This window comes from Kogia breviceps, chromosome 11 (genome assembly GCF_026419965.1).
Source record: "Kogia breviceps isolate mKogBre1 chromosome 11, mKogBre1 haplotype 1, whole genome shotgun sequence".
NCBI lineage: Eukaryota > Metazoa > Chordata > Mammalia > Artiodactyla > Physeteridae > Kogia > Kogia breviceps.
This window is the reverse complement of record NC_081320.1, coordinates 14,860,649-14,876,017: the sequence shown is the minus strand read 5'-3', so window position 1 is coordinate 14,876,017 and position 15,369 is coordinate 14,860,649. Positions and strand designations below refer to the sequence as shown.

Here is a 15,369-nt window from a genome sequence, read left to right as displayed (position 1 = left end):
AATACAGCACTTGTCCCTGTTTACCTTATGTCGTAGCTATCCAATTACATGTCTTTTCTGTTAGGTTGTTAAGTTCCATGCAGCAAGAATCTATTTTACAAATTGTGTGAGTTCTTGGCTTTCCCCTTTGCCAGCTCAGAAACCCATTTTCCTGGGTCTGCTAAGTTGTTACCACCCTTCTGTCTGCTATTTCCTCTTCCGTTCCTCCCATTTTTGTGGATTTGCAGTGTTTTTAAAAAATCCCTTCACTATAACTATGTCATGGTTTCAGTAGGGAGTAAAGGTACATGTATTCTGACTGCCGTCTTTATCTGTCAACTAGTATCTGTTTGCAACGACTTACCTTGAAGACATCCTTTCTGTAGAGCAGAGACAGGACTGATTGTTCCTGGGCTGCATTTCCTGCCACTTCCTGCCTATAGTTCATACTCCTCTAAATTCCCAGAGCCCTCATTTAAAACTAGGTCTATCTTCCCTCACCACTGTGGAAGCCTCAAGTCTCCAGGACATAATGTCTATAAGTAGTTACTAAACTCAACTGAGGTGTATAGTCTTCTAATATTCTCTGGCCAAAAGAAGAAAATGGTTCACTTTGCTTTCTCTTTAGCCCTGGGTTCTGCATTATCAGGGCCTGTGCTCACCAGGGAATAAAGCATTGTTTGTGGGTAGATCTCCATAATTCAGCTGCTCCCATGTCACCCTCCCTTTTTCTACTCAGATGTAAAGACTTTAGCTGAGTCCAGTATTGAGACTGGTGTTTCTCACTCAACTCTACCCTTTCTTGCCTCCTCAGGTTCCTAAGGGGTCAACATGGGGAGAATGTGAGCCTTTGATTCCGGGGCACAGCTTCACCACCAAGTCCCTCCCCACCCCCTTAGTGGGCTGGGGAGGACAGTCTAGACTTAGCCAGTAGCCACATGCAGCTGTTGAGCCCTTGAAATGTGGCTAGTGTGAACTGAGATGTGTTGTTAGTGTAAAATACACACAGATGTCCAAGACTTAATCCCCCCAAATGTAAAAGTATCTCAGTAAGTTTTTATGTTGATTATATATTGATATATATCAAGATAGATTGGATTATATTGGGTTAAATATATTGTAAAAATTCAGTTTACTTGTTTCTTTTTACTTCGTTAGAAAAGTTGGAATTGTATTTGTGGCTCACATTATATTTCCAGTGGGCACTGTGGCTCTAGACAGGAACACGATGATCTCCTTCAATAGTACAAAAACTGACCAGCGAGCCCACAGTTATTGTTCACGGTCCGTGCCCTAGACCCTGTGACTTCCTTGAGACAGAGGATCTCCCAACCTAGGAATGTCCACACCTGAAGAAGATGAGGGGGAGGGGGAGAACAAGGACAGACAGCCACAGGGAAAGACAGAGAGACTGAGGGAGACAGAGAAAGGTATCTTGGAAAGCCCACTGGCTCCCAAGCCTTCCCAAGAAGGCTCCCCAGAACCACAGACCCAAAAGACAGAAAACCAAAAGAACAGCAACACACCTTGTAAATGTCTCCAACTTACTTACAGTTTACAACCCTTCACAAACAACAGCTTCTACCCCTGAGTTTCCCTGTCTACACCTGGGGTGCCAGGAAAAGAGAGAGAACGTTAGACTTGCTTGTTATTCCAGAGTGGGATGTGGTACCACTTCCTTCCAGACTCTCTCCACCTGCCTCTTGTGGGCAGTTTCATGGATGTCCCTTCTCCCTTCACACCTCCTTTTATTACGGGAGCCCAGAATCATTTGAGGACTGCTCACACGGAAACTGGGGAGCACCTGGATGTTAGAGTTTCCATGTCAGAAGTTACCCAGGTTCCAGGCTCAGAGAAGTTCTGCTCCACTTCTTCCTGGGCTCCTGTGTTGCCTATTCCCATTTGCCCATCCCTAACTCTGCCTGCAAAGGAGGTCAGCTCGGCCAGAAGAAGGTCATTGAGTCCTGAGACTCAGTCATCTGTCTGGGGGTCCCCTTATTATAATCCCAAATTCATCATCTCCTTCTTTCCTTCCTGGACCTAACTGGATATGTTCCAAAAATCCCACCATTTTCTGGAAACAGATCCTTAAGAACTTGTTTTCTTGTGTTTATTCAGATCACTTCCGGTGCCATTAAAATCAGGCTGAAGGAAGCAGAGTCCACTGAACAGATGATAAACGTTGCTCGTGAGAAGTATCGTCCAGTGGCCACTCAAGGCTCTGCTATGTACTTTGTTATTGCGAGCCTCTCAGAAATAGATCCTATGTATCAGTACTCACTAAAGTATTTTAAACAGGTAAGTGTGTTGTTGCTGTTGTTAATGAAATTTATCTCTGGCTTCTCTTTAAACCCTGTTGAGTTACTTCCTGCCTCAGGCAAATCATGAGTTTAGTTATTGGATAAAATCCTCCAAGAGTTTGAGTTCAGACTATGGTTTAAGCACACCCCTTAAAGACTCAGGGGCCCGGTGTGCACAGAACAATCCACAGAGGATGAAAAGAAAGCTTCTTTGCAAGTTTCATTTTTTCTCTTGGCTTCTCAACTAACAGCTTGCTTGTTTTCCTTCTTACCTGCTTTTCTTTTCTTCAAAGAGTCCCAACTCCATTCTATTTCTCTATACTTTCTCTCCAGTAATACAACTTCCTTTCTGCTGTTAGAATTTTCTGTGTTGCATCCCAAGTCTCATATAGCTCTGACCTTAAGCAGATTGGTTTCTGTATCTTATTTATCCAGAACTTGTTATAAAACTGGCTCTCCTCCCAACCCCTGAGTTTTATTTACAGGGGTTTTACTTGCCTTGTCCCCTTTTCCTGTGTTCCTTTCCTACTTTCACCATGTAATTGGGAGAATTCCTTTGTTTATTTACGGTTTCTCCACTTGGTCTCCTATTCACAGTTGAATTTCCTCTCATCTCCCGTGAGTAGGATATTTTCAACTCTCATCCTCTTTAAAAAAAATTTTTTTCCATATCCCTTTTTTTAACATCTTTATTGAAGTATAATTGCTTTACAATGGTGTGTTAGTTTCTGCTTTATATCAAAGTGAATTAGCGATACATATACATATATCCCTATATCTCCTCCCTCTTGTGTCTCCCTCCCACCCTCCCTATCCCATCCCTCTAGGTGGACACAAAGCACCGAGCTGATCTCCCTGTGCTATGCAGCTGCTTCCCACTAGCTATCTATTTTACATTTGGTAGTATGTATATGTCAATGCTACTCTCTCACTTCATCCCAGCTTACCCTTCCCCCTCCCCGAGTCCTCAAGTCCCTTCTCTACGTTTGCATCTTTATACCTGTCTTGCCCCTAGGTTCTTCAGAACCTTTTTTTTTTTTTAAGATTCCATATATATGTGTTAGCATATGGTATTTGTTTTTCTCTTTCTGACTTACTTCACTCTGTATGACTGTCTCTAGGTCCATCCACCTCACTACTAATAACTCAATTTCATTTCTTTTTATGACTGAGTAATACTCCATTGTATATATGTGTCATATCTTCTTTATCCATTCATCTGTCGATGGACACTTAGGTTACTTCCATGTCCTGGCTATTGTAAATAGAGCGGCAGTGAACATTGTGGCATGACTCTTTTTGAATTATGGTTTTCTCAGGGTATATGCCCAGTAGTGGGATTGCTGGGTTGTATGGTAGTACGATTTTTAGTTTTTTAGGAACATCCATACTGTTCTCCATAGTGGCTGTATCAATTTACATTCCCACCAACAGTGCAAGAGTGTTCCCTTTTCTCCACACCCTCTCCAGCATTTATTGTTTCTAGAGTTTTTGATGATGGCCAATCTGGCCGGTGTGAGATGATATCTCATTGTAGTTTTAATTTGCATTTCTCTAATGATTAATGATGTTGAGCATTCTTTCATGTGTTTGTTGGCAATCTGTATATCTTCTTTGGAGAAATGTCTATTTAGGTCTTCTGCCCATTTTTGGATTGGGTTGTTTGTTTTTATGATATTGAGCTGCATGCACTGCTTGTAAATTTTGGAGATTAATCCTTTGTCTGTTGATTCATTTGCAAATATTTTCTCCCATTCTGAGGGTTGTCTTTTCGTCTTGTTTATGGTTTCCTTTCCTGTGCAAAAGCTTTTAAGTTTCATTAGTCCCATTTGTTTACTTTTGGTTTTATTTCCATTTCTCTGGGAGATGGGTCAAAAAGGATCTTGCTGTGGTTTATGTCATAGAGTGTTCTTTCTATGTTTTCCTCTAAGAGTTTTATAGTGTCTGGCCTTACATTTAGGTCTTTAATCCATTTAGAGTTTATTTTTGTGTATGGTGTTAGGGAGTGTTCTAATTTCATTCTTTTACATGTAGCTATCCAGTTTTCCCAGCACCACTTATTGAAGAGGTTGTCTTTTCTCCATTGTATATTCTTGCCTCCTTTATCAAAAATAAGGTGACCATATGTGTGTGGGTTTATCTCTGGGCTTTCTATCCTGTTCCATTGATCTATATTTCTGTTTTTGTGCCAGTACAATACTGTCTTGATTACTGTAACGTTGTAGTAGAGTCTGAAGTCCAGGATCCTGATGCCTCCAGCTCCATTTTTCTTTCTCAAGATTGCTTTGGCTATTTGGGGTCTTTTGAGTTTCCATACAAATTGTGAAATTTTTTGTTCTAGTTCTGTAAAAAATGCCAGTGGTAGTTTGATAGGGATTGCATTGAATCTGTAGTTTGCTTTTGGTAGTATAGTCATTTTCACAATGTTGATTTTTCCAATCCAAGAACATGGTATATCTCTCCATCTGTTTGTATCATCTTTAATTTCTTTCATCAGTGTCTTACAGTTTTCTGCATACAGGTCTTTTGTCTCCTTAGGTAGGTTTATTCCTAGATATTTTATTCTTTTTGTTGCAATGGTAAATGGGAGTGTTTTCTTAATTTCACTTTCAGATTTTTCATCATTAGTGTATAGGAATGCAAGAGATTTCTGTGCATTAATTTTGTATCATGCTACTTTACCAAATTCATTGATTAGCTCTAGTAGTTTTCTGGTGGCATCTTTAGGATTCTCTATGTATAGTACCATGTCATGTACAAACAGTGACAGTTTTACTTCTTTTCTGAGTTGGATTCCTTTTATTTCTTTTTCTTCTCTGATTTCCATGGCTAAAACTTTCAAAACTATGTTGAATAATAATGGTGAGAGTGTACAACCTTGTCTTGTTCCTGATCTTAGAAATTTTTTTATTTCCTCTGATTTCTTCAGTGATCTCTTGGTTATTAAGTAGTGTATTGTTTAGCTTCCATGTGTTTGTATTTTTTAAAGATCTTTTTCTTGTAATTGATATCTAGTCTCATAGCATTGTGGTCAAACAAGATACTTGATATGATTTCAATTTTCTTAAATTTACCAAGGCTTGATTTGTGACCCAAGATATGATCTATCCTGGAGAATGTTCCATGAGCACTTGAGAAGAAAGTGTATTCTGTTGTTTTTGGATGGAATGTCTTATAAATATTAATTAAGTCCATCTTGTTCAATGTATCATTTAAAGCTTGTGTTTCCTTATTTATTTTCATTTTGGATGATCTGTCCATTGATGAAAGTGGTGTGTTAAAGTCCCCTACTAAGATTGTGTTAGTGTCGATTTCCCCTTTTATGGCTTTTAACATTTGCCTTATGTATTGAGGTGCTCCTCTGTTGGGTGCATAATTATTTACAATTGTTGTGTCTTCTTGGATCAACCCCTTTATCATTATGTAGTGTCCTTCTTTGTCTCTTGTAATAGTCTTTATTTTAAAGTCTATTTTGCCTGATATGAGAATTGCTACTCCAGCTTTGTTTCGAGTTCCCTTTGCATGGAATATCTTTTTCCATCCCCTCACTTTCAGTCTGTATGTGTCCCTAGGTCTGAAGTGGGCCTCTTGTAGACAGCATATATACAGGTCTTGTTTTTGTATCCATTTAGCCAGTCTATGTTTTTTGGTTGGAGCATTTAATCCATTTATATGTAAGGTAATTATTGATATGTATGTTCCTATTACCATTTTCTTAATTGTTCTGGGTTTGTTATTGTAGGTCTTTTCCTTCTCTTGTGTTTCCTGCCTAAAGAAGTTCCTTTAGCATTTGTTGTAAAGCTGGTTTGGTGGTGCTGAATTGTCTTAGCTTTTGCTTGTCTATAAAGGTTTTAATTTCTCCATTGAATCTGAATGAGATCCTTGCTGGTTAGAGTAATCTTGGTTGTAGGTTTTTCCCTTTCATCATTTTAAATATGTCCTGCCACTCCCTTCTGACTTGCAGACTTTCTGCTGAAAGATCGGCTGTTAACCTTATGGGGATTCCCTTGTATGTTATTTGTTGTTTTTCCCTTGCTGCTTTTAATATTTTTTCTTTGTATTTAATTTTTGATAGTTCGATTAATATGTGCCTTGGTGTGTTTCTCCTTGGATTTATCCTGTATGGAACTCTCTGTGCTTCCTGGACTTGATTGACTATTTCTTTTCCCATATTAAGGAAGTTTTCAACTATAATCTCTTCAAATATTTTCTCAGTCCCTTTCTTTTTCTCTTCTTCTTCTGAGACCCCTATAATTCTAATGTTTCTATGTTTAATGTTGTCCCAAAGGTCTCTAAGACTGTCCTCAATTCTTTTCATTCTTTTTTCTTTATTCTGCTCTGTGGTGGTTATTTCCACTATTTTATCTTCCAGGTCATTTATCCATTCTTCTACCTTAGTTATTCTGCTATTGATTCCTTCTAGAGAATTTTTAATTTCAATTACTGTGTTGTCATCATTCTTTGTTCGCTCTTTAGTTCTGTTAGGTCCTTGTTAAACGTTTCTTGTATTTTCTCCATTCTATTTCCAAGATTTTGGATCATCTTTACTATCATTACTCTGAATTCTTTTTCAGGTAGACTGCCTCTTTCCTCTTCATTTGTTTGGTCTGGTGGGTTTTTACCTTGCTCCTTCATCTGCTGTGTGTTTCTCTGAATTCCCATTTTGCTTAACTTACTGTGTTTGAGGGGGTCTCCTTTTCACAGGCTGCACATTTGTAGTTCCTGTTGTTTATGGTCTCTGCCCCCAGTGGCTAAGGTTGGTTCAGTGGGTTGTGTAGGCTTCCTGGTGGAGGGTATTGGTGCCTGTGTTCTGGTGGATGAGTCTCGATCTTGTCTTTGTGGTGGGCAGAACCACATCTGGTGGTGTGTTTTGGGGTGTCTGTGACCTTATTATGATTTTAGGCAGCCTCTCTGCTTATGGATGTGGTTGAGTTCCTGTCTTGCTAGTTGTTTGGCATAGGGTTTCCTGCACTGTAGCTTGCTGGTCATTGAGCGGAGCTGGGTCTTAGCTTTGAGATGGTGATCTCTGGGAGGGCTTTCACCATTTGATATTATGTGGAACTGGGAGGTCTCTGGAGTACCAAGACCCTGTCAGCCACATGGCTCAGAAGAAATGGGAGACAAAAAGAAGGGAAGAAAAAAATTAAATTAAATTAAATTAAATTAAAAAGTTATTAAAATAAAAAATAAATTTTTTTTAAAAAATTAAAAATAAAAAATTTTAAAAGTAATAAAAAAAGAAAAAGAATGAAAGAAGAGAGCAACCAAACCAAAAAACAAATCCACCAATGATAACAAGCGCTAAAACTATACTAAAAACAAAACTGGACAGACAGAACCCTAGGACAAATGGTAAAAGCAAAGCTAAACAGACAAAATCACACAAAGAAGCATACACATACACACTCACAAAAAGAGAAAAAAGAAATATATATATACATATATATATATATGTTTTAAAAAAAGGAAGAGAGCAACCAAATCAGTAAACAAACCTACCAATCATAATGAACTCTAAAGACTAAACTAAAATAAACATAAAACCAGAAAGAAATTAGATGCAGAAAGCAAACCCTGAGTCTAGAGTTGCTCCCAAATTACACCACCTCAATTTGGGATGATTCATTGTCTATTCAGGCATTCCAGAGATGCAGAGTACATCAAGTTGATTGTGGAGATTGAATCCGCGGCTCCTGAGGCTGCTGGGAGAGATTTCCCTTTCTCTTATTTGTTCGCACAGCTCCTGAGGTTCAGCTTTGGATTTGGCCCTGCCTCTGTGTGTAGGTCACCTGAGGGCATCTGTTCCCTGCCCAGACAGCACGGGGTTAAAGGAGCAGCTGATTAGGGGGCTCTGGCTCACTCAGGCTGGAGGGGGAGGGGTATGGGATGCGGGACGAGCCTGTGGCAGCCGTGGCCGGCATAACGTTGCAACAGCCTGAGGCTCGCCATGTGTTCACCTGGGGAAGTTGTCCCTGCATCACGGGACCCTGGCAATGGTGGGCTGCACAGACTCCCGGGAGGGGATGTGTGGATAGTGACCTGTACTTGCACACAGGCTTCTTGGTGGCTGCAGCAGCAGCCTTAGTGTTTTATGCCTCTCTCTGGGGTCCACACTGATAGCCGCGGCTTGCGCCCGTCTCTGGGGCTCATTTAGGCAGTGTTCCAAATCCCCTCTCCTCGCACACCCTGAAACAATGGTCTTTTGCCTCTTAGGCAGGTCCAGACTTTTTCCTGGACTCCCTCCTGGCTAGCTGTGGCGCACTAGCCCCCTTCAGGCTGTGTTCACGCAGCCAACCCCAGTCCTCTCCCTGGGATCTGAACTCCAAAGCCAGAGCCTCAGCTCCCAGCCCCCACCCATCCCAGTGGGTGAGCAGACAAGGCTCTCAGGCTGGTGAATGTTGCTTGGCACTGATCCTCTGTGCAGGAGTCTCTCCACTTTGCCCTCTGCACCCTTGTTGCTGTGTTCTCCTCTGTGGCTCCAAATCTTCACCCCTGCACACTCCCCATCTCTGCCAGTAAGGGTCTTCCTAGTGTGTGGAAACCTTTCCTCCTTCACAGCTCCCTCCCCGAGGTGCAGGTCCCATCCCTATTCTTTTGTCTCTGTTTTTTCTTTTTTCTTTTGCCCTACCCAGGTACGTGGGGAGTTTCTTGCCTTTTGGGAAGTCTGAGGTCTTCTGCCAGCATTCAGCAGGTGTTCTGTAGGAGAAGTTCCACATGTAGATGTATTTCTGATGTATTTGTGGGGAGGAAGGTGATCTCCACATCTTAATCCTCCTCCATCTTGAAGGTATCCCCCCTCTCATCGTCTTTTAGGCAGCATTCTAGTATCTCCCAAAAGCAAATTCAATGTCACAAAACTTTGGCAAGCAATGTCAGTTTACCCAAAGATTTCCAGGGGAGAGAGTTTGCATCACTCATCACACAGCAAAATGCACCAAGCATCCACAGGGGTCACCTCTGTTCACCTCTGGAGTTTCTCTCAGCCCATCCCCCACACAGCCTCTCTGGCTGTTTCCCATCTACCAGCTCCCATTCCCTCTTGTCTGTATTGTTCCCTTTTCTGTGCAGAGCAGTTTAGCTCACTCTGGCTTCTTTAATCATCTGTGCTCACACCCATAATACAACTCAAAGGCCTCTCCATACACACCACTCACAGTAGAAAACAGTAATAATTGTAAATAGATGCTCTTTCCCTGCCACACATCTTTACTTCCTGCTACATGCCCTTATACCTGTAGTCAGTGCTGGCTCTCACTCCGGATGCCAGGCCAGCCCAGGCCTCATGTTTTTAAAACACTGCTCTGTACTCTGGGGATCCAAAATGGATTTTCGCAGACACTGCCCATCAAACACAGTTCAGGTTCCAAAGCCACATCCAACCTGTCCCCGTTCTGTCTCTAGAGCCACATTTCCCGCTAGTCCTCTGCCAGCAGCCAAATAGACCCATTCACATTCCCTGGACTCCCCAGATGCTTCTGTGTTTATGACCCTCTCTGTTTAGAATGCCCTCCCTCTCAGATTAAGTGCCAGCTTCTCATTAAGTGAAGCCTGTGGATGAGGCTGCAGTCTTCTGAGGCTGGATGTCCAAAGTGGTCACTTACGTGGCTGGGATGTCAACTCCTACAGTCACCTCTCCATGTGGCTTGGGTGCTCACAACAGGGCAACTGGGTTCCAGGAGGGCAGCTCCCCAAATCAAATGTTCTAAGAAGCCAAGGTGGAAGCTGCAAGGCCTCTTCTGACCTAGCTTTGGATGTCAGGCAGCATCACTTGTGCTGTAGTCTCTTGACCAATGGAGTCACTAAATCTAGCCCAGATTCGAGAGGAGGGGATTTAGACTCCACTTCTCCATGGAAGGAGTAGCAAACAATTTGCAGCAGTCTTTCTCCAACACATGTGAATGCCTCATGTGGAACTTCCACCACTCTGCCTGGGGTGGTGGGCTCTTCTCTCCTGCTGAAGTCTGACCTCCCAGAAGGCAGGAAGGAAGCCTCACCCAACCCTTCTTCCCCCCGTGGTGCCTAGCACCATATGACACATCATGAGTGTCTCATGAGTGAAGAGGCTGTTTGCATCCCTCCATTAAAGAAAGCTGTTGAAATATTCAAACAATTTTTATATAATAGACCAAGCTTGGTTTTTCCTCTAGATGTCTTGTTTGGTGGCCTTTGTATGGTCAGGGGGCCGGCAGCAATCGGAGCTGCAGGAGAGAATGGAAATGAAGAATTGAGAGAAATGAGAGGCATGTTGTGTAAACACACCTGGGCTCTCTTCCAACAAGAAATGCATCTGCTGTGGCAGCCTTTAGAAGCCATTTCTACTCGGGTCACAGCTCAGTTCCTAAAGGCAGGGGTTGCCGTTCTCATGCCTCTTCCTTTAGTTGGTGGGCATTAAAACAAGCAAGGTAAAGATTAGTAAATCCTTTAATTCTATCTAAATGACTTTGATAACACTTTTCTCATCCTGGGTGTTTTGGAATTCATGCTTTTCAAGGCTTTAAAATCTCCTTCAAGAATTAAAAATGAAGATGCCCTGAAAATATCTTGAGCCAACAGAAAAAGGGTTATAGGATGAATCATCAAAACACCGGAGTTTTGCTATTTGGAAGGGAAACTAGAAACCCAAAACACAATTGTAGGTGACAGCCCTGGCCAGGACATCGTCTACCAAACCCATCCATAATTCCATTTCACACTAAAGTTATTTAGAGTGTGTCAAGATTCTCCATGTTTTATTTTGGCACCGAACTTACCAGGTCTTCACTGGACTTTAAACTCTCTGCCTCTTGTCAGGTTGTTAAAGAAAACTCTTTGCTTCTAAGTGTATTAAAGTAACAACTCCACTATTTTTTGTTGACCAAACTTTCCAGAGAATTAACAAGGCTTTCCCAGTTCTCTAGAATAAGTGAATGCTTCCTCCAAGCCCTTTTAATTTTAGGGAACGGAGGCCTATCTTTTGGTGAGGAGACAGACAGTCAGGTCTTTTCCCCTTGTGCTCCATCCAGTTAGCAGAATGAGTTGGGGGTGGTACAAGGAGGCCTGCACAAGGACAGTGCAGCATTTTTAGGGGCTTGTGAAGAACACTTCTTGACCTTGATCTGACTTGGCCCTCAGTTGGTCTCCAGCGTGCAATCTGCTTCAATCTGCCTGATCTCCCCATGAGCAATGCATCTCGATCCCTCTGAAGGTGACCAAGGAATTGGGCAGCCCTGCCTCACCTGGCACCTTTGCCCCTTGTGCTGTGGATCCTCAACGCTGAAGCCATAAGGGCGGTCCTCTCGTCCCTCATGGGACCCCAGTCTCTGCTGCAAGATCCCCTTGGTCATGACTTGCAGGCAAGCCCCTGAGTTCAGGTTCTGCTCAGATTTGTCACACAGCTCAAGACCCTTGGGGATTTCTGGATCTCCCCTTCCCCTGCCCTTGTGCTACTTGGAAGTGGCAGGAAATGGGTAGGGCTGCCTCTGTCCCTCTCACCTGAGCCTTCCATGCCACCATCTCTGCTGCCTTCCTGATATCCTTGTAATGTGAGGCACCTTTTGGGAAGGAGGCCTGTTCCCAAAATTTCCAGGTGGGAAGCAGGGTGGAAGTATTCTTTAAAACTGGTTCCTCTTAAATTTCAAAGAAAATTCTTACACACTCTTCCCACACTCAAAGAATTATCTTAGGAAAATGCCAAGAAGAGGGCATGACCTTCCTAGCCCTTACACCTCTCATGCAAAGTGATTATCAAATGTGAGTTGAGGATATGAAAAACTCGTTTTGCCAGCTCACCTTTATTTTCCATTTTCTGTCCAAAGTCAATATTACGCCTTTTCAATAGTCAAGAATTTCGCACTGGTCCATTTCTGGAAAATGGGGAGAGAAAGAGGAGTGCACAAAATAAATATTGCATATAAATGTGTCAATTTGGGATGAATTCTGAACTTTTTCATGGTACAGTATTCATCACCTGTGCTGCTATTTACTCACTGAATTTGGGGGAGTCAGGGTGAGGAGCAGGGATAATTTTTCCTCCATGAAATTGAATTAAATCAGAGACACTGATAGAGTTCTCTTTCACAGTTGTTCAATACAACAATTGAAACCTCTGTGAGGACAGATGATCTACAGAAGCGGATGGAAATTCTACTAGAACAGACTCTCCTAACGGCTTATGTCAATGTCTCGAGAGGACTTTTTGAACAACATAAACTCATCTACAGCTTTATGCTCTGTGTTGAGATCATGCGTCAGCAAGGAAGCTTACCTGATGCTGAATGGAATTTCTTTCTCCGAGGTTCTGCAGGATTGGAAAAGGTATCTGTGTCAAGATTAGACAGTGAATGTTATTAGATAGAGCCCACAAGCACCTACCAATGCTCCACGGTGACTCTGGTGGCTGAAGGTTATACATTCAGCTGTGTGGCCCACTAGGGGTCAAGGACACAGTCTATAACTTAGTTCTGTCTTTAGTCACTATATAATGTTGGTAACATTTGACCTCTTTGTGCAGCAATGTCCTCACCTGTAGAAAAGAGATGTTGGGAGTAACCAGTGAACTAGTAGATGGGAACATGTTTTGAAAAGTTGACCATCTTATAAATGGGAAGAGTTAAAATCCAATAAAAGTTGTAATTCACAGATCTGGCCACACTGTTTGTGAAACAATGACCCTCTCTTGCCTGGACCCATCTTTCATTATAAAGCACTGGAAGGACTAGAACTTGATTGTTGCCTTCTGTCATACCATAATATTTGTCTAACTTGCCCCAGCCCCTCAAACTGGCCTAACTCACCCATGTACCACAGACCTGGTGGCCCACAGAACTGAGGCACAGTCCCCAAACTCTTGCCTGCAAGTCCATCCAGTCCAACTCTAAACTCTTGGCTCTGTCTTCAATCTCGAGCCCTACCCTTGGCCCCTACAGACCTGACACCTGCATCTGTTTGCCAGTATTTGAGCCTCAGAGTATCACTGGGACATTGGACTTTGTACTTTCATTTGACTCTCAGCACCCTGCACCCCCAGGACAAGCCCAAGGAAGACCACTACACCAGATGGTCCTTCTTCCCTGCCCCCACCCACCCTGCATACATACGTATTCTGTTAATCCTTGCTTAACACTGTCTTAACTTCATAACTTAACTTAACACTGTCTTAACTTCATAATCACAGTTAATACTTATACAGAGTTTGCTATGTGTTTTATGTATATCTAATCATTTATTTATTTCAGTATTCCTGTTGGGTGAGTTCCTAATTTTATCTCTAGTCTGCAGATAAGTTAATTAGGCACAAAGAGATGAAGTAACTCATCATGATCACACACTTATTAGGGTTTGGAACCAGGATTCAAACCCTTGCAGTCAAGTCTGTAGAGCTTGCCCTCTTACCCACCTCATTCTGTTACTGACTATTAGTCACTCAGCTAAGCCCTTCCCGGCATTGTCACCCTTCTTCCTTCACAGTATTCCTGTTAACAGCTGTGTTTACAGTTTTTTCAAGCAGAGGCTCAGAGAGGTTGAAGACCTTTCCAGAATCACATACCTAATAATCATAAAAACACTCAGCAAACTAGAAATAAAAGAGAACTTCTTCAACCAGATAGAGAGCATATACAAAAACCCACAGCTAACATCATACTTAATAGTGAAAGCCTGGATGCATTCCACCTAGGATCAGAAACAAGAAGGATGTTTGCTCTCACCACTTCTTTCTAACATTGTAGTGGAAATTCTTGCCAGGACAGATACACAAGAAAATGAAATGAAAGGCATCCAGATTGGAAAGGAAGAAGTAAAACTATCTCTATTTGCAGATGACATGATTTTGTACATAGAAAACACTAAGGAATTTACTTCAAAAAAAACTGTTAGAATTAATAAACAAGTTCAGCAAGGTTGCAGGGTACAGGGTCAACATACAAAATTAATTTGGATTTCTTTACATTTGCAATGAACAATATAAAGTGAAACTAACAATTCCACTTACAATGGCATCAATAATAATAAAATACTTAAAAATAAGTTTAACAAAAGAAGTTCAAATATACAGTCTGAAAACTACAAAACAGGCTGAAAGAAATCAGAGGACCTAAATAAACAGGAAAACATCCCATGTTCATGGATTGGAGACTTAATATTGTTAGGATGGCAATACTCTGCACACTGACCTACAGATTCAGTGATATCCCTATCAAAATTCTAGCTGGTTTCTTTTCAGCAATTGCCAAACTGATTCTAAAATTCATACAGAATTACAAGAGTTCTAAATCCCAAAGCTTACTACAAAGCAGCAGTAATCAAGACAGCAAGATATTAGCATAAGGATAGACATACAGATAAATGGAATCAAATGTGAAAGTCCAGAAATAAAGCCATGTGTCTATGGTCAACTGATTTTGACAAGGATATACTGATACATACTACAACATGAATAAACCTCAAAATCATTAAGATGCTAAAGGATTTGTATTTAGAATAGATAAAGAATTCTTACAAATCCATAATAAAGACAACCCAACTTAGAAATAGCCAAAGGACCTGAATAGATATTTCTCCAAATATATACATAAGCACATGAAATGATGTCTGACCTCATTATTTATCAGGAAAATGCAAATCAAAATGATAAGGAGATGCCATTCACACCCACTAGAATGGCTAGAATCAAAAGACAGATAATACCAAGTGTTGGTGAACATGTGGACAAATCAGTACCCTCATAAACTGCTAACATGAAAAATGGTGCAGCTGCTTTGGAAAACAGTCTGGCAGCTCCTCAAGCAATTAAATGTAGAATTACAACATGATCCAGCAGTTCCACTCCTAGGTATATATCAAAGAGAAATGAAAACATAGGTTCACACAAAAACTTAGACATGAATATTCATAGCAGCACTATTCATAATAGCTAAAAAGGTTAAAGCAATCCAGTCCATCAACTGATGAGCCGGTAAACAAAATGTGGTATATCCATAACAACAGAATATCATTCAATCATAAAGAGGGATGAAGTACTGATACATACCACAACATGAATAAACCTTGAAAACATTAAGCTAAGTGAAAAACATCAGTCACAAAAGACCACATATTATAAAATTTGATTTAT

The 15,369-nt window shown here is 41.3% G+C and overlaps 1 protein-coding gene and 1 long non-coding RNA gene across 2 annotated transcripts in view; one reads left to right on the top strand and one right to left on the bottom strand.

Annotated features, from left to right (window-relative positions):
- Positions 1 to 15,369, top strand: part of DNAH6 (dynein axonemal heavy chain 6) — a 297,300-nt gene that overhangs the window by 214,580 nt on the left and 67,351 nt on the right. Inside the window, exons 60-61 of the mRNA XM_059078614.2 lie at positions 2,098 to 2,277; positions 12,339 to 12,572. Coding sequence (XP_058934597.1) covers positions 2,098 to 2,277; positions 12,339 to 12,572 — 414 coding nt within the window. The remainder of the gene's footprint in view (positions 1 to 2,097; positions 2,278 to 12,338; positions 12,573 to 15,369) is intronic.
- Positions 12,049 to 15,369, bottom strand: part of LOC136792130 (uncharacterized) — a 38,315-nt gene continuing 34,994 nt past the window's right edge. The window contains exons 2-3 of the long non-coding RNA XR_010835387.1: positions 12,523 to 12,576; positions 12,049 to 12,121 (exon numbers count right to left, since the gene is read on the bottom strand). This is a non-coding gene — a long non-coding RNA (uncharacterized lncRNA). The remainder of the gene's footprint in view (positions 12,122 to 12,522; positions 12,577 to 15,369) is intronic.